At 35.4% G+C, this 20,056-nt stretch overlaps 2 protein-coding genes and 1 long non-coding RNA gene across 4 annotated transcripts; 2 read left to right on the top strand and 1 right to left on the bottom strand.

Annotated features, from left to right (window-relative positions):
* Positions 1-435: 435 nt before the first annotated feature.
* On the bottom strand, positions 436-7,750 carry LOC149906845 (calcineurin subunit B type 2). 2 transcript variants are annotated; one of them, XM_090103889.1, is made up of 5 exons: positions 7,600-7,750; positions 7,347-7,386; positions 3,938-4,101; positions 3,030-3,164; positions 436-2,703 (listed from the first exon to the last, which is right to left on the bottom strand). In XM_090103889.1, the coding sequence occupies exons 1-5, from the start codon at positions 7,600-7,602 to the stop codon at positions 2,533-2,535; spliced, it is 513 nt and encodes a 170-aa protein (XP_089960015.1). In that variant the 5' UTR covers positions 7,603-7,750; the 3' UTR covers positions 436-2,532. The 2 variants fall into 2 exon arrangements, with proteins under 2 accessions (XP_089960015.1, XP_089960017.1); XM_090103891.1 differs by lacking the exons at positions 7,347-7,386; positions 7,600-7,750 and adding an exon at positions 4,790-4,864.
* A 1,979-nt stretch (positions 7,751-9,729) lies between these two features.
* LOC149906844 (uncharacterized) lies at positions 9,730-11,760 on the top strand. The gene is made up of 4 exons (XR_016456935.1): positions 9,730-10,085; positions 10,357-10,534; positions 10,815-10,920; positions 11,083-11,760. It is a non-coding gene; the product is annotated as an uncharacterized LOC149906844 (long non-coding RNA).
* A 567-nt stretch (positions 11,761-12,327) lies between these two features.
* On the top strand, positions 12,328-19,941 carry eEF1gamma (elongation factor 1-gamma). Its single transcript, XM_090103888.1, has 10 exons — positions 12,328-12,411; positions 12,528-12,677; positions 12,768-12,834; positions 13,488-13,630; positions 14,965-15,105; positions 15,402-15,569; positions 16,842-16,981; positions 17,535-17,704; positions 19,039-19,181; positions 19,461-19,941. Exons 1-10 carry the CDS (start codon positions 12,391-12,393, stop codon positions 19,596-19,598), a joined length of 1,281 nt encoding a protein of 426 aa, XP_089960014.1. The 5' UTR covers positions 12,328-12,390; the 3' UTR covers positions 19,599-19,941.
* Positions 19,942-20,056: the final 115 nt, after the last annotated feature.

Raw genomic sequence — 20,056 nt, 5'->3', positions numbered from 1 at the left:
TTAAAACACATCATAATATAAACGGACCAACGGCTTAGAATTCATTTAACTATTTAATGTAAATCCTTAATTATTTATTCGAAAGAAAACTAATTACAACTGGAGAAAAGTCGATTCTTGTAAGGGACGATAATGCTAATGACATTCTGACTTAAAATATGCATAATGTTTAAAACTCGATCAAATTTAAAATACATTACTTATTACCATAAATGAAACAATGTTAAAATTTGGTTGCATTCAACCACTTCTGTCATGTCCTTTGAAAGGTAGCCTAAACTAAAATGTTATTATTAAGTACTTAATTAACTTTGTATATTTAGTTTTAGTTTTACAATCATCCCAAATAAAATACAAAAACTTAACTATAAATAATTCTGAGCGATGCGATGTTGCCGCACTGAAAACTTTCTCGACGAATGAATGTGTTACCAGCTTTTGTTTACAGGGTTACCATATCCACGATTTTTATTTAAATAATTTTTGATGAAATACGCATTAGCAAACAGACAACATCGCATAACCCAGAAAATTAAATTGTAAGTGCACACAACCCGACTCCAGGCACAAAATGAGACTCAAACCAGAGTCGGTATAAATTATATGATCTTGGTTAGAGGTGGCACGGGAAAGGGTAACTCTTGGGTCATTTAAGGGACTTCAGGACCTGGACAGAAACACTGGATTAGGTGAAGGAATATATTATTTAATTCTAATGTGTCTTATTTTGTTCTGATGTCTTTAGTTTCATGAATTTTAAATTTAGATACATGAAAATGTCAGGATCATTGCAAGGTTCAAATTAATTTTATTATTTAAAGTTTGGAACCTTTTCAAAACGATACCTTTTTTAAATGACTTCAATAGCAGTATGTTTAATCTTTATATTCATTATGATCCATACAATTTAAGAGTTACAATGACCCTGACATGGAAAAAATAACCAATTTCGAAATATAAGGGTAAGTGAAGTACTTAGAAGGCCCCTTAAGTATTTGTACACTAACTTGTACTGACTCTGAATAATACACAACTCGGTGAATCCAGCTAGTGGTTTATAAATCACGACCATTTTATAAAAACTATAAAATTCGAACTTAATAGCCTCAAAAAACTAGCTGTAATTATCATTGTAGTTTAAATACCATTTGCATTTTACAGCAGATTCATAAATTACTCAATTTTAATTGTTCTATCTTTAAAAAGACGTAATTAACTTATGAACCATCACCATATTAATAACAGGTTTTTTGTGCGACAAAATGAAATTATAATTTTTTTTTTAAATGAATACACTGTTAATGTGTCGTCCACTATTATATATTTTTTTAATTATAAGAAAACATTTACAAAGCACTAGACGGAGTTCCCGAGTCGCAACTAATGACATTCAACCCTCGACGAGGACTATCGACTAATGTACAATCCGACACCTAAATAAATATAAAACACTAAATAACAATACAATTAAATTACCGCAACAAAAAAAACGTATAAATGATTTGACTACAATAAATGTTTCGTAACTAGTGTAAAGTAAATAATGCATGTCTTATATTTAGTTAATGTTAGAAATTATGCGCGTCCATAACACGCGGCGCTATTTTATTGCACTAACTAATAAAAAAAAGTAAAAAATATAATGTATAATAATAAAATAATAAATAAATGTTGTTATTCTCAAAATAAAAATTCCGAAATATATATACATATATTTTTGAGAGTGTAAATAAGTATTATAGATATGGCAGCCCCGAGTAAAGGCATGTACAGACGCGCAATTAGAAAAGTGTCTAGCTAGAGCGATAGAGGATTTGAGGACGAACGAGAACTTGCTTCACTCGCGAGAAAACGCAAGATAATGGACTTGGAAATTAATTTAAACGTTTCACTTATCATATTTGAAGTGTTAAGGCATATTCATAAGGGCGATCATCCATCAGACATTTGTACAGTTCCAATCAAATGTATTTAAAGATTGTTACAAATACGATAGTACATATTATATGATAGAACGATGAAGTATACTTAGAGCTAGTCTTATTAATTTTACGCTAAGTAATGATCAAATATTTATTTTTGTTAATAAAATGCTTTTTTAGCCTATTTGGAAACGTATCCAAGTTAGAATCCGATTTTAATTTTTAGAATAGTAAACGTCACCGAACCAGCGGCTAAACAAAACCTTACGTTTTCTCGCTCGTATCCGTAAATACAGTAAGAATATCTGCTACATTCCGATTGAACTTGCAAAACCCGCCTTATATCTATTAAGTATTAAGTGTCGTACTTAAAACACTTCGAACCACGAATAAAAGTTACCGCGCCAAAATGTGAGTCTGAAATCGAAACCGACGCCATGTTTATTAACGACCAATCACAGCGCCGCACGTATTCCGCGCGAAACATTTTTGTCTTTTTTTCCGATTCCATTTTCAAATTCCGTGCCATTAGACATTCGATTCGCGTTCGAAACACAAAAGTGAACGCGTATCTGATATCCGTGGCGGTTTGCAAGCGCAAGCAGGTCGCCTAGACGTCGACGACCATCTTCTTGTGTATGTCGGTGTTGCCCACCACGTTGCAGAACTCCTCGAACGAGATCTTGCCGTCCTCGTCCTTGTCCGCGAACAGGATCGTCTTGTCCACGATCTGCTGCAGCTGCGTGTCCTTCAGGTTGTTGCCCACCATCATTTTTAATACCTGCAAGTTGAGGACCGTATTTATAAATAAAAAATAATTAAGTTAAATAATAGCAGAGTATCAGGTAGCGGGTTAGTACATATTTACAATATCAGAGTCGCTGACTATGTTTACATACATTATGTTTTGAATGATATCACTACACACACACACTCTCTTACTATTTATTTTTAAATCAAAAATTAAGATTTTTGACTTGAAAAACAAAATGTATTTTTTTAACCAGATGCCTAAAATCAAAATGAAGAAAAATTACCATCTCACCTCTTACAAAAAAAGGACAAATAGCCTATTTCGTATATAAAGTGCTTATAACTAAAGCATACCTGAAACAGTTCCCCGTTGGAGATGAACCCGTCATTGTCCATATCGTAGATGCGGAAGGCGAACCGCAGCTTGGACAGCTTGTCGCCCTTCACGCTGAACTGCGACACCCCCTGGATGAACTCCTTGAAGTCCACCTGGAAACGCCCCCGTACAGTTCGATATTAATATTGGCCCACCTTCGTTTGCTGGGACAACTTTTTGAAACAAGATCAGTTGAACATCTCATAAATTAAATCGCGTTTAAAATCCGTGAAAAAGTATTTAATTTCTAAGATCGAAAAATCTTTTAAAAAACTACATTTGCTAATATGTTTGTACCTAACCACATGTTTTGAGAAATAGTCATATTCATAAATTTATAGCATTTTTTGGTCCATGGCATTACTAACAACTTCTGGCTTTCTTTTACCTAAGGAATATATTTTGTTTTTGCATTAATGGGTACCTAAACTGGTTAATTCAGTACACATACCTACTATAAGCTTACAATTATCTCTATACAAATATGCTTCTTGCAAACACGTTTGAATCATCAGCACAGTAACCGAAGGCCGAATATTAACAAACGGGCGTTTTTATTACTTTACTTTAAAAAAATAGAACCATTATTTAGGTTACGTATATTTCTGTGTGTATCTAACGTATGGCAAATTATACATGATATTTCTTCAGGTACTAATAATTATGTCCTATGAAGCAATAAACAGTTTGAGATTTCAGCTTGGATGTATCATAAAATTTGTCTTAGCCAACTGCGAAAATAACACAAAATAAATAAAAATTTACAAATGTTGGTATTTTTTCTTTACTTCAACCTATGAAACCTATCTATGGGTTATCAAATTTGTCGACATTGCATATTTACGTTGATTTACAACGTCACAAATTGTGACATCATAATGCTCACCTCGCCATTACCGTCCGCATCGAATATATCGATCACGCGCTGCACCAGCGGGTTCTGCTGCAGCTCCGGCAGCGACATGAACTCGTCGATGGACAGCGCGCCCGAGTTGTCCAGGTCCAGCTTGCGGAACCGCTTGCCCAGCCGCCGGATCTCGTCCGCGTCGACTGGACATGGGACGCGGTTAGCGGTCAGCGGTTACAACAGACCCATTCAAACCGGAGAGTTATCCGCTACCACCGTGGGTAGCGGTATCCCGATGGGTACGCTATTGTCTCTTACGTAGTTTTATGTACTTAGAGACTATTCTGGCGGCAGCGTTTAACTCTACGGTTTGAATAGACCTTTACACGGACACTGGGTACACATAAGGATACAATCACCCCCAAACTATTGGCCGAGCTGAAGTTAGGAACTGTCTTGTTTTCGATATTGGCTCTTATATCTGTGGTATAGTGAATACTTTACGTCATGCATCGACTAACTTCAGCACGACCATAAATATTGGTTGTACATTGGTGTATTACGAAAGGAGAAGATACACGCGTTGCCCTATAGCAGAGTTATAAAAGGTACGGTAGACGCGAGGGGGTAGTACGTAGTCAGTTAGTTTGTAGTTTGTACTCCAATCAAAGACACACATAAAATAAAGATAAATAGAACCTATTTTATTATCTAGGATAACCTTCCCCTTTCAATAACACCAACGATTGAGTAAATGCAATTTTAACACAATAAAATTTTGGAAAAATAGTTAATTGTCTTTCGAAATGCCAATTTTCATAAATTTCCTATTGGTCTGCAGTGTATAATAGATTTTCTACATAACTCTAGCAAGTCTCCAACGTTTCTCACTTGGTAGATTGTTCATAAAGAAGCAATGCTAAGCAAACGAGGTTCCTAACACCACTTCTATATTTTTGATCTCGAGCGTCTTACGTTTGTTTGCCTAGTGTGTCGTGCAGAGCAAACCTACTACTTGAATAAGCAATTGCATAATATACATTATACACTTGTATGTATAATGTACTATACGTATTGTAGAGATTACTATTCGAAATCCAAAGTGAAAAATTAATTCATTAAAAAAATTATGTAAGTAGGCAGGTACATCATACGCAATCAATTATTGTCTACCAAAAATCATTTATTACAGATCCTACCTGAAATAAAAAATATGTACATCATTCACAGAAATAATGAGAATAAAACAAATTTAGTTCACTCTCGTTTCTTATTATCTTCAGAATCAATTGAAACCACGAACAAAATGACCCTGTTTACGAATCATAGCATTTTATCTGTAAAACTTTTCTCGGTTTATGAATCCGTTGTATAAACATATTATATATAGGCTGGCGAGTTTATTGTTACTCGGCTTTATATATTCAAGTGTTTCAAAGGCTGTCGACGTCTATTATATTGTCCGCATACTAAGTAACCTTTTGACTCGGACAGATACAAACGTATTGTGAACACGATGCAGTATGAATAATTGTACACTTCGTCATTTTATTTTAAGTGTATTTCATCATTCTGTATTATGCGTTAGACACAATCTTGGGTTATTTATCGAACACAACAAACATTTATCACACGTAGTTGCGCACAATGCGATCATTCTAATGTGCTGTAAAACATCAATTTTCTTTATTCGATTGTTAGAACACAAACATTAATTAATCTAGCAAGCGTGTTGATCGGCCGTTCCCGCCATTCTATTATTAACATACAAGCAGTTCTAATGCTCCCGTGCACAAAGCGTCTATATATAACTATGTATATGTCACACTATATGATGATGGGATGACCGTGTATGATGCCGCGATTTCATTCAAAGCACACCGCGCATTGTCACTATGTTCCCGTCATACTCTGTCTTCGACCTGCTCAAATCTTTAGCGTGAGTGGCGAAATGCCAATTTCATATAATAAATTGGAGATATCTGTTATCTTCGAAAGTACATAATCTGTTTGGACAAGTGTATTTCCTATGATGTGTAGTTGTTTTTCTATTTACTTTGAAATATAAATTGTTTGCTGTTTTACAGAAGTCAGAAACACATTTACGAATTTAGATGGTATCCTAATTAATTTGAACTTCATTAAAAACAAAAATTTTGCTGGCTCTAATAAAAATGTAGATTATTTTACTTGCGTAATATAATTTTCTTATCTGTATTTCAAACTAGATGTTTTCCTGAAAAAAGTTGCATTAACTAACAAAAGCACAAGAAAGAGACTGGATTTTATTTCATGTAAATGTAACTAAGTTTTTGGACATGTTGTTTTATATTTTTTAACCTAAATGCTAGAATTAAAGATTTTATCAGATTTTAAACGCGATTTATTCATTATATTATTTTTCCGACGTTTCGCACACTTTGCAGCGAGCTTAAATGAAACTTATGATTGAATATGTCATTAAACCAGTATGTGAACAAAACACATGTAATATTGAAATGATAAGAAAATAATTGTAGTTATCAGAATCCATCCATAACAGAAATGTCAAGATATTCAACAAAACACATATTTGAAACCAAAAATAGGATTTAGCAAGTTGTTGTTGAGATAGGACAAAATTATGCAAGCCTCAGATGGGACAATCCATTATCAATAATAATATCAAATCAATAATCACCCCTCGTTAAGTAGTCGTATTATAATCATACATTTACACTCAAACTTTTCTCTTATTTCCGATTTATATATTTTATATCAAACTCCTCTGAACTATTTTATCAACTTAAATATTCATGTTATGTTAATGACTTTTTCTGCTATCTAACAGTAATGACTCAAGTAAGTTCTGTTATAACTATTTTTACAAAAACTTTCCAAAAAACTATAGTTTATCTACATAGCTTGAATATGATCATATTTTTTTTACATTTAGAGCCAGCAAAATAATTATTCAAGCAAAAGATTTTATTTACACTAGCACAAACTTGTTTTATGGGCTGTTTACTTTGGTATAATCAAATTAAACACTAGCTTTACATAAACTCTGTACAAGGTATTGTATCAATGTAGGCAACATTAAGCCGAGTGCCCAAGTCAGTACTGCCTATGAAGCTATTCAGTGCCCACCCATCGACCCGTCTATGGTACCATGAGTCTAGTCTAACATCGAGTATGTGCTCTGTGGTGATAATGTAATGACCATCAGTGAGCGACACTCACAGTTTTCCACCTTAAAATCAATGCAGTTAACACGAGCTGAAACAACACCCCATATTACCTCTCAGTCCACACCCAAGCTATACATTAGTTTTGCTGTTAGTTCTTGGCATTAAGCATATTGACTTTAACATATTATATTTTTGCTACCCTCACTTTAACAAATTAACAAAATGTGTGTTAGAAAAAAATTAAACAATAACATTATCGTATAATTGTAAATACTTACAGTTTGAACATAGTTCCATAGGAATTGAATTTTCATTTCCCTGTAAAATAAGCACTTGGGTTAATTTCGAATTTATTTTTAGCTCAGATATAAATCACCGTCATGATATTTTTAATAATGAAATAAAATGAGTTTCAAATATTGTTTGCATTCAAAAAATGTACAGTTTATTCGCATCATCTAGAATTTGCTTGAAATGAGTGGCCTATTGTCAAAAGAAATGAGTCTGCCTCTGGACTCCAACGGTACTCACCATTTTTACGGTTTTACCGGTGACTTACTAGTAAATTACACTATATTGAAAACAAATACGCGATAACGCGTATTTTTTATCTAGTTAGAATCAAAATTACACAGGAACTCAATTTTCACAGGTTCACCCTATAAGCCAAGATCGATCTAAATAAATTTGACAGATTATAACTCGACAATTACTTGACAGATGCAGAGGATATATGATTAGTGATTACCAAAGATTAAATTATGTTATAAATTTTAAGCTATCCATAGAAATCTCTAAAAATCACTGCTATTACAGCAATTTCAACCGCTTTGTTTCATCTTTTGATTATGTTCAGAAGCCTCCAGTCTCCTACAAAGGCATTTAGACAAAAAGTGGCCCCCAAAGAGTATAATACTTATAAATTATAATAATACGGGTGGCCCCGTACACAACATAGTAATATATTATACAATTCCTTTACAATTCAGTTATGTTGCATGTTAAGAGAGTAAATTGGGTTCTTATTAATTAATTAAAAAAAATTGCACAGTATTTGGTCTAGAAACGTATGTATATATTCAATTATCTTATCTTAAGGCTTATACATGCGCTAATAACCTTGACCATACTTGACGGATCTCAAACCTCTCCCGCTGCACCTTCTTTTTTCCTCGCATTTTGTATTTAAAAAGATACCAATCAGTGAAACAAAAAATCCTCGTCAGGGACTGTTGTGTAACTGATAATTTATTAAACATAAAATTTTCAGAGCTCTAAGTCAGCAGGTTACGAAGTTTATAGAGTATTTGCGGAAAAATCGATGACCACGGCACATTTTTTTTCTAGAAATCTATTAACTTTGGAAAAAAGTCCTCGCGAGCAATTAAAGATCAAAGACCATCCTATTTTATATATTTTTTTCGGTATTGTGCTTTATGTTGTACCAGACTTTATAGAGGTTGAACATAGTCGAAATTGCCGGGTAACGCCTTAATATATATAAAAATCTCGTGTCACAATGGCTGTTTTCCAATTACAGAGCATAATGCGACTCAGTGCCGCACAATGCCGAATTATGCTGATGCTTAATTGGAACATGAAATGCACCAGCAGGTTGCGCTAAGTTCAGTGTTGAAAAAAAAATATTCTTAGGAGTTAGCAATAACCTCATTAATCTTCTCTTATATATAAAAATGAATCGCAAAATGTGTTGGTAAGCGCATAACTCGAGAACGGCTGAACCGATTTCGTTAATTCTTTTTTATTATATTCCTTGAAGTACGAGGATGGTTTTTATGTAGAGAAAACGTAAATATGTACCACGGGCGAAGCCGGGGCGGACCGCTAGTGTGTAAATAAATTAGTGTAATACATAATAATTGTTTGAAAAATATTTACGGTTATTTTAAGTAATATGGATTTTGATTATTTCATTAACATTTTAAAGTGAAACTTTTATTACATCGTCTCAAACTTTTTGGTCTGTGTAGCGCATGTCGCGTGTATCGCGGCTGCCGAGTAGGTATACCTACTCGGCAGCCGCGATCCGCGCGACCGACACGCGACATGCGCTACACAAAGCAGTGTTCGGAACCGTTCGAACAGTTTCACTTTTACCGTGGTTTCATAAAACCACACAACATTTTTTTTTTTCAATGTTTGTACCTTCATCCATACTTATATTTATTTTTTTAACACAATTTGAATTAACTTTGATTATTTCGTAAAAACTACAATGAAACGAAAGCTTTAAAATTTTTTCCAACAATTAATAATTACTAACGATAAATCGATTGCACGCATCAATTCACGCGCATTACTTTTTCTATGCTCGATTGTGCGAAGCGTTGCTGTAGTTGGAACATTCAACGTTAAGCATTATGCCGCATAATGCGCTCTAGTGCTGTAATTGGAAAACGGGGAATGTTTGTCCTCAATGGACTCCTAAACCACTTAATCGATTATAATAAAATTCGCACACCATATTGTGCAAATGTGCAGTTCGATCCAACTTGAGAGATAGGATAGGTTTTATCCCGGAAATCCCACGGGAAAGGGAACTATGCGGGGTTTTCTCTGAAAACGCGGGCGAAGCCGCGGGTGGAAAGCTAGTATTTTATTGAATATTTCATTCAACAAAACTATATAGCAGCACCTCAGAACAAAGAATCCTATGGAACTGCCGTAATTGTTCAATTTGACGCGGAAATAATAATGATATACCCATCTCTTTCTCACAACAGTGGTTTTACCTTAGAAAAAGCATCTACACTCTTTTTATTAGCGCCCTCTTCATTGGCATCGATATCCTTTGCTGCCACGGACGCCATCTTAGTATACGGTTTTGTTTACATGTGAGAAGATGTCATTGTGAAATTTTTATGATTTTCCAGTGTTTTTCGACCATAATCGAGTGTAATAAGTATAATTGAAAATAATAATAGGTACCATGAAGTGTTCTATAGTAGGTTGTGGCTTATGCCAAAGCAAAAACAGGCCAATCTAACCTTTCAACGGTAAGTGGCTAACATTTTGTTAAATTGTTGCTCATATTAAAGTGTATTTATTATCAAGTGTATAGAAATCTTTTAATCATTTTACATTTAATCATCTTAGTTATTATGAGCTGTAGAAACCCGCAATATTCTCCTTATTTCATTTGCATCGAAAACATAAACATGAGTGCTAGTGTCGAACATCATCGCATAAACACCTTATCGATAAATTATTAATTTGTTTATTAATTACGTGCGAAGTTATATATTGTTGTATATTTTCTCGTTTTAGTTTCCCAAGTAACGAATCCCGGCGAAAGGCATGGTTGGAAAAGATTGGCATAGAAAATATCCGGCCAGGAACTAAAAACATTAATGTGTGCTCATTGCACTTTGAAGAGAGCGCATTTAATAAGACTTTAAACATTGTTTGATTGAGAGATGATGCTATCCCAACAGTATTTGCAAAGGTAAATAATTCATCAATCTTTTTATTAAACAACAACTTTGATTGTGTATGCACAAAAAGACCTCAAAACTACTGGTCCAATTTTTTTAATTCTTTCGTTGTTGGAAAGCTACACTTTCCATAAGTATATAATACACTATGTTTGTTCAATAAATTATTTTAATAAAAAAAATACTAAAAGTTTTACAATTTACCAAACATTGAGTCCATGTTTCTGTAGCAATCTATTTAGGTATTATTACTTGGGACCATATCTAATGTAACATTTTTATCTCTTTCAGGCAGACCATCCATCTCAATTTGCTTTTTATTGACATATCAAATACTACTGATCAACCATCATGCTCAGGTTATCCACATCCACAAGATGCCAAGGATCTTGAATTGGTAAGAGCAGTTCTTGAATAAAACCTATATGAAATAATTCTTGTTTAAAAAAAAGGGAACTTCAATACGTAACTTTTTCATAGTCTTAGTCATACATGCTGAGATTCATGTGTATAATTATGAGAACTGTTATCAATAATTAAAATTTATTTAATGTTTTAGGCTTCAGCACTCGAATAATTAAAAAAATAGGAGAAAAAGTGGAGAAACAGAAAAAGAAAATTAAATGTTTAAATGAAGTGGTCCGTCAACAAATTTCCACACTGTATATGGCCAAGCTCATTTGCAGCATCTGTGACTACTGTCGCATGTACCTAAACATATATAGTAACCACTATAACTTAAATAAATTATTTTATGAAAAAATTGTGTTTGTTATTTAACTATACTTGCCCTTGACATCTGCTTGAGTCACTCACATGTATTTTAGCCAGCGGCTCTGCTCTTTTTTATTTTCGGACATGCGAACGAAGTCGCGGGTAAAGAATGCTCTTATGATCGAATGGGTTGCTTGGAAGAAAATGCTTGGAGCAATAAAGCCGCCTTTTGACTAAATATGTCCTATTAAGTAAAATTTGTATTTTCTGTTTGTGTGCAATAAAGCTTATAAATAAATAAATAAAGTACCCTATGGATGGCTCCATGGTCAAATAAAACCCGATGTTAAATTTCATCAAAATTGGCTTGTCCGTTTTAGCGTGAAAACGGAATATACATACATACACACTTTCGCATTTATAATATTATAAAACCTATCTTATGTGTTAATTCAAGTTACCCTCAATATGTGTGCTAAATTTCATTGTGATCGGTTCAGTAGTATTAACGTGAAAGAGTAACAAACTTACACATCCATCTTCACAAACTTTCGCATTTATAATATTAGTAGGAACACAGTAGGAAGTATGATAGGATAGGATTAGTGAGGATACATAGGTATATAAAAAAACCCTGTCAATCGCGAAAAAAATCGGCTGTTTCATATAAAACTGCAGAACGAAAATATCAAAATGTATTGATTACACACTACAGCTATCCCTAGTAGGTAGGTACAATTGCAAAATGGTTAATCCGAATCACGAATTACCGAGTAACGATTGCCCGATAGAAGTAGTTATCTTTTTTTATTTTGTTGAAAGAAGTACCTCTTACTAGGTAAGCACCTACTGCATACTTATCATTCAAAAAGACAAAATTCTTATTACCTGAATTACCCATTCTTAACTCTATCATCAATCGATACAATATTATCGACTAGACGAACAAGTGAACGTCCCTAGCCCGCCATGTTTGTACCCCGATTTGTTTACTTAGGTATGCAGGAAAAGTACATGCATATGGCAGTTCCATATGATCGTTGTTCAGAGAGCAGCACTCCCTGATGACAATGGCACATTCAATGTCAATGTCAAGTCTGACACTTGAATTTTTCTTCCCTCCCTCGCCCCTCTGAAATTTCTCTTTCCGTAGATGTCAACCATGGCGGCCGGGGTAGGTCTTTGTGTTATCTTGGAATATCTTTACAATCTAATTGTTTTCTGCAAAACCATGAATAGGAAAATGTGCTCTTTTATTACTTTATTACACTGTGAGTTTATTTGTTTTAGGTACTTTACACTTATCCGGAAAACTTCCGTGCCTATAAGGCGTTGATCGCCGCACAGTACTCTGGAGCCGACGTAAAAGTTGCTCCAAACTTTGTGTTCGGAGAGACGAACAAGTCAGATGGTTTCCTGAAGAAGTTTCCGGCCGGTAAAGTGAGTGTACATTTAGTGCTAAGTGAAGTGATAGTGACCTGTGCACAGATGTTTTTGACGGTGACGTGTAATGTTTGCTGATAATTTTAGGTTCCTGCGTATGAAAGTGCTGATGGGAAAGTGTTCCTCACCGAGAGCAATGCCATCGCCTACTACGGTAAATATTTTATAATTTATTTACATTTTTCGCTGCCCATAACCTTAAAGCTGTTTACGTTTTTTTTACTTTACGTATTGATGAAAGTATACAGAAAAATATGATTTTATCATCAATAATGTAACTTATTAGCCGATTAATTTATTACTGTATAGTCAAGAAGAGCCTGTACTTTTGTTTTATTATAATTCACTTATCTTATTAATATATCACACTTCATCACAGCTGTTGGTAATGTTCCAATCTTGTATCACGATATTCATAAATGAAGTTATTTTCAACCGTATCCTGTCATTTAAAATTAACTATAATGCACTATTCAAAATTTCCTTTTCAATTTGTAAAAGAATTAAGAATGTACAGTCAATACTTTTTTTAAACATAAAATAATGTCGTTATTAAAACTAGGAAGTTAGGACAACATTTTAAAGATGACTCATGTTGTTCAAGGATACTCATAAATATCTGATATTTTTACTACCTATTGGTGTACCTTTTAATTGGCGTAGCTTAGTATTTATTCATCTCAAAAATTTTATCACTAGCTGTAAGGTACCTTATCATAAATAAATAAATAATCTGTGATACTTATTATTTTTTTGGTTACACGAAGAAGTCAAATTAAATATTTATTATTCATATACATTTTTCAGTGGCCAATGAAGCCCTCCGTGGGTCAGACCTGAAGTCACAAGCCGCAGTGTACCAATGGGCGTCATGGGCTGACAGTGAACTGCTTCCCGCCTCCTGCGCCTGGGTGTTCCCCTACCTTGGCATCATGCAGTTCAACAAAGTGGTAAATCCATACTAATATTATAAATGCGAAAGTAACTCTGTCTGTCTGTCTGTTACGCAATCACGCCTAAACTACTGAACCAATTTTCATGAAATTTGATATGGAGATATTTTGATACCCGAGAAAGGACATAGGCTACTTTTTATCCCGGGAAAATGACGCAATCCCGGAAATCCCACGGGAACGGGAACTATGCGGGTTTTTCTTTGACTGCGCGGGCGAAGCCGCGGGCGGAAACCTAGTACTTTATAAAGGTGTCCCAAAAAGTAGTGATGAACGCAAGTTGGGAGGTAGAGGACCTAGAGGGCTATCCGAATCACCCCCATGTATGTTATGCGATTTTTCGTATTTTCGAAGTTATGACGTTTTTTTCAATTTTTCTGCTATCGCCGAGTACGATGATATTTTCACTCATGGTGACGTGAATTAGATTTCAATTTTTCTATTGAAGCCTTCTGAATAATAAAATGAAATTTTCAGGGTAGCTACCTGATAGATAGAGCAAGTTTAAGCCAATTGGAAAACTTTTTTTATGTGATTTTATTTTTTTACGGGCCCTTGAAGTGGTGAACATACTCGGTAATTTTATCTTTCTTGGCATTTAATTCTTTTTTTATTCCATTCAAAGTTCTAACTATAGTAAATGTTACCATACTGAATTGGCCTATCTTTCAGCTTAGCACAAAAAAAATCAAGCATATTCCGCAATAATTGACGTAGGTCCTCTACCTCCCAACTTGCGTTCATCACTACTTTTTGGGACACCCTGTATAAATTGTTATGCAAATAAATATTACTGATGTTGGAATTATTTGAATATTAAGGCCCTGCGCAGACGACAGACTATCCGTGACGCACTTTTTAGTCTGTGAAAATAGAACCTATGAAATTATATGCAGTAACGCACACGACGCGCAAAAAGTCCGGCGCACAAAAAATCCGTGTAATTCGGGCAGACCGCACCGCGCCGCTCCGCACAAAAGTGTGTGAAAAGAATTGAACGTTTGCTTCAACGCGCGCTAACGCAGACGGCGCACACTTTACACGATTTCCATAGCGTCTACGTCCCTACAGCTCTGCCGACAAAATGATCGAAGATGTGCGTCGTGTGCGTTGAGTCTGTGAAAAATCCGCGACCGACTTTTTGCGCGCCATGCAGACTTTTTGTGCGCCGCAGACTCGATCGCACAAAAAGTGTGCCGTCTGCGCAGGGCCTAAAAGTTATTGATTGTTACAATAATTGATTTACTTACATTTTACAGATCTTAGATACATTTGAATGTTAGGCAAAATGTATAAAATCAATGAATTATTAATTTAAATATGTTTTATAGAATGTGGAGCGTGCAAAGAGTGATCTCTTGGCTGCCCTGAAGCTCCTGGACAGCCACCTGCTCACTCGCACATTCCTCGTCACCGAGCGAGTCACTCTGGCCGACATCATCGTGTTCTGCACACTCATTCACTCCTTCCAGGTAATGTCTGGAATTTAAAGTGGTGTTAAATCAATTTCTTGTGACAAATATTTCATACTTGCAAATAATTTTGTTTGCTTTTACTTTGCTTGCAATTAATTAATCTTTGTTTGATTACTATTAAAAATTTTATAGCAGCCATAGCAATTGTATTCCTGCACTATGTAAATAACTATTTTAAGTTAACTTTCATTATAAATTTTAGGATCTAAGATATACCTATACAGTATAAACTAGTTAAATTAATGATATAACTACAAACAAACACACTAAATCTGTATTGCACGGCATTCCAGCACGTCCTGGAGCCAAGCCTGCGCTCGTCCCTGGTGAACGTGCAGCGCTGGTTCGTGACGCTGGCCAACCAGCCGCAAGTGCTGCGAGTCACCGGAGCGCTCACGCTCTGCAGCAACGCGCCCGTGTACGACCCCAAGAAGTACCAGGAGCTCACCAAGGATAAGAAGGTATACTGAATGTCAGCGGTTGTTGATGGCCACAGAAAATAAAAAGACGTGTGGCACTCGGGGACTGCCGCGGTAAAGCTATTGCATGCTATGCCTTCAAGCCACACCTCCGCGCCCGTCCCCGTGGGGAGCGTGAGGTATTTTCTTTACGGAATTTCTCGATTCGGTCCCCGCGCTCAAGGCCCGCGATAGAAGCTGTGCAATAGCTTAATAGAATATTTATTACTGAATCAAGCATATAGTTTTTGTTGATACATAATGCTATAAAGCTGTTAACAGTGTTATAAGTATAATTTCAGGCAATATGCCCACACTAGACTCGTGGCTTATATCCAGCTCTAATATCTAATCTTGAGTATTGATGAGACTTTAAAAATAGACTGAAGTTCATTGAATGAATGAATGAATGAATAAATACTTTATTTGTACCAGAAACAAAATAATAACAAAAAGCACAGACAATAGAAAAACGTAGAAAAAGGCGGCCTTATCGCTAATATTAGTCAGTTCATTAAAGAAACGAATCTTCAATGGCGGCCAAAGCTGACTTTGACAGATGGTAGGATCAGCAAAAAAGAAAATAAAAATAACGTAAATTGATAATTATTTTATTAATTATTTCAAATTGTTTGTTGACAAACTTTTTTGTTATTGTATTTGTGTATTTATATGAATTATCATATTTACGTATACAGAATGTAATAAAATCCCCATAATACTTGTAATAAGCCCATAAAACTGAACAACTTTTCCCAAAGAACATATTTTGTCAAATTCCAATAAAACATTATTTACTTTCGCAAATGCATTATTGTCATTGTAAATTTATGATAAAAACTATTATAGGGAAAATCAAATACATTTTAGTGATTTTATTTTTCCATTTTTTTTTTGCATACCGTACGGCCGTGTGTGAGCGAGAGGGAATGATAAGCGCCGCCATTGAAGATTCGTTTCTTTAAAGAACTAACTAATACAGCGATCTCTTCCAGGCAACCTTAGGTTAAGGATCATGAGAATTATGTCATATATTGAGGTCGATGGTGCTCAACACTATTTATAATAAATTATATATACATACATTTTCATTTATCTGTAAAAAAGGAAACTTCATTTTGATATTCAATTATTTAGCATTTGAGAAAATGATAGAATAGATAAATTTAATCACAAGACAGGATTTGAACCCGCCTCATTATCGAATTTTTTCTATTTTTTGCTATAACACTTATATTTTACCATAAATGTAATGGTTCTCTATAATAACTTCAGCCAGAGGGAGCCAAAAAGGAGAAAAAGGAAAAGAAGGAACAGCCCAAGAAGGAGAAGGAAGTGAAAGAGCCTGAACCAGCCGATGATTTGGACGAGAAACCCAAAGAGTCCAAGGACCCCTTCGACTCCATGCCCAAGGGGTGAGTCAGACACATGCATCACTTAAGGATTATGAAATGTAATTTTTAAAAAAGGTCACATTATGCAATAAATTCAGTCTATTTCCAAATTAATTGATGGCAATAAGTCATCTATTCTTTGAAATCATTAAATATTGATTTAAAGAGTAGTTCAATGTATAGGCTGTTAACCACATAATATTATCTTTATGAAGAAATCTAATAAAATTATTAAATTAGAAAGTGATTATTTGATTGAAACTCCCTTTTTTATTAGTTTATTGATTTAAAAAATAAATAACTGAGCAAAATCAGACAACAATAATTTCTATGCCATCGTCATTTAAGAGCGTATACGCATTATGCGGGTAACCGCATTGCGGGTAGGCGTCCGGCTGACCGCAAGCACAATTATGTACGTAATATTCATTTCTATGCGCACTGTGCGGTCTGCGGTAGCCGCATCGCAGTGCGCATAGAAATGAATATTACGTACATAATTGTGCTTGCGGTCAGCCGGACGGCTACCCGCATAGTGCGTATACGCTCTAACTGTTCCATTTGCACATTGCAGTACGTTCAACATGGACGACTTCAAGCGGTGCTACTCAAACGAGGACGAGTCTGTGTCTGTCCCCTACTTCTGGGAGAAGTTCGACCCCGAGAACTACTCCATCTGGTTCGCTGAGTACAAGTACCCCGAGGAGCTCGCCAAGGTGTTCATGAGCTGTAACCTCATCACCGGTGCGTATATTTACTGCATAATACATATGTAGTACTAGCGGTCCGCCCCGGCTTCGCCCGTGGTACTTACATGTTTAAACTATCCTATCTCTAAAGTTGGATCGAACTGCACATGGTGTGCGAATTTTATTATAATCGGTTAAGTGGTTTAGGAGTCCATTGAGGACAAACATTGTGACACAAGATTTATATATATTAAGATATGTAATACTGTAATATAATTTATGAAAACGTAAGAGAAATTGGCAATGAAGAGAAAATATGTTTATTTGTTCCTATAAATTATTACTACAGTTATTAAATAAGAAAACAATTTAAATGAACTTAACAGTACAAAATGGATATATCCACTCAGTGATTTGGGAATCTAAGGACTTTTAGTATTGTATTTATTTTTTTTGTAATGCAATTTTTGAATATTTGAAAATATATTTTGGCTGTGGCAAATTATAGATGTTAGAGCCGATTTTTCAATGGTTGGATAAAACTTATTCGTCGAATAATGTATAAAACTACCATTTTAAGAACATATTCTAAATGCCCGTATTTGACAGTTTACGTCACATTTTAATATTATCGTCAATTGTGTAATACTTTATTGGACGGATAAGTTTTATCCAAGCATTGAATAATCGGCCCTTATACATAGAAAATGTAAGTTGTCAGTATATTTTTTTCAATAAAGATTAAACGACACTTTATACAGATACTTAAAACACGATACTTAACACACGACACCTGATATTTCACACACGACATTTCATACATATTTCTGAACGCATGTATAAATATCAATCTTTACTTACAGTAATCGAATAATGTTTGATAGGTAGGAAGTAAAGGAACATTTAGGGAAAATATTTATTCGGGGCAGAGACAAATCGAACGAATTAAAAACCATAAAAAAGACGGGTTGCACTCCGAGAGTGCCGGCAGAAGTGAAAACTTGATTATTAACGAGCATGTTTGATATTTTGGAATGTTATCCGTCTTACGCTTTTTCGATCAGGTCACGTGTCCTGACGCGAGTTTAAGATTTTATACCCATTACAGAAAAAGTGCTCAACGCCGCTAAAGAAGTTTTCACTTCAAAAATTTTTCCAGCTCTTTGCTTATCTTTGTTTTATGTGTAACTAGCTTTCCGCCCGCGGCTTCGCCCACTTTGTCTAAAACATAATAATTTATATACTAAAACCTTCCTCTTGAATCACTCTATCTATTTAAAAAAAACCGCATCAAAATCCGTTCCGTAGTTTTAAAGATTTAAGCATACATAGGGACAGAGAAACCGATTTTGTTTTATACTATGTAGTGATGTTTTGTGTTTGTGTCAGGCATGTTCCAGCGGCTGGACAAGATGCGCAAGCAGGCGTTCGCGTCGGTGTGCCTGTTCGGGTCCGACAACGACTCGAGCATCTCCGGCGTGTGGGTGTGGCGCGGCCACGAGCTCGCCTTCCCGCTCTCGCCCGACTGGCAGGTGAGTGACATGTTCACACACTACACACGCGCACACACGCGTCTCCACCACACTACGAGCCGTGTCTCTGGTCTCTGATGCCCCAATTCATAATATACTAGCTTTCCGCCCGCGGCTTCGCCCGCGTTTTCAGAGAAAACCCCGCATAGTTCCCTTTCCCGTGGGATTTCCGGGATAAAACCATGTCCCCTAGTGGGGTAAGGGGCAGATGCCCCTTACCCCACTAGGGGACATGGGACTTCACTTTTATCCATCAATAATTGTGTATTATAATTGCAGATCGACTACGAGTCGTACGACTGGAAGAAGTTGGACCCGGCCAGCGAGGAGACAAAGAAGCTGGTCAACAACTACTTCTCGTGGACTGGTACCGACGCCAAGGGACGCAAGTTCAACCAGGGGAAGATCTTCAAGTGAACACCCCCAGCACCCCCAACACCCCACACACCCCCACAGATGACTGCCGACGCTTTTGTATACTTTTATACGGTTTTATAGCGAGCCCCGAGTGTGCGAGGGAACATCGAAAATTTTATTTGTTTTGTATAAAGTGATTTAATCGCTAATTATAGATCCATAATGTCTCCGATAGCATCTGTAAAATATTGGTGTGTTTACAAGTTATAATTTATTCGAGTGGTCATCTTAACTTAAGTCGACAGTTTTGTAAAGTTATTTTAAATGATATTCTGCATTTATATATGTAAAACACAATTCTCAATTGTATGTGAAGCTAAGGAATAAAATTGTTTTCTATTTATTTGCTTCGTTTTATTTTACAATTTCTGATTGAGACAAAACTTACCGATTATTTTACAACTATGAGTAAATTGAAATATTAGCTCCGTACATAAAACTACTAAGTACTATTCAAT

The sequence above is a fragment of the Colias eurytheme genome, chromosome 7, assembly GCF_061535395.1.
Source record: "Colias eurytheme isolate Ceu_HAF_F1 chromosome 7, ilColEury1 Martin Lab GWU primary, whole genome shotgun sequence".
Lineage (NCBI taxonomy): Eukaryota > Metazoa > Arthropoda > Insecta > Lepidoptera > Pieridae > Colias > Colias eurytheme.
The sequence above is the reverse complement of the archived record's forward strand: the minus strand, read 5'-3'. Positions and strand labels throughout refer to the sequence as shown.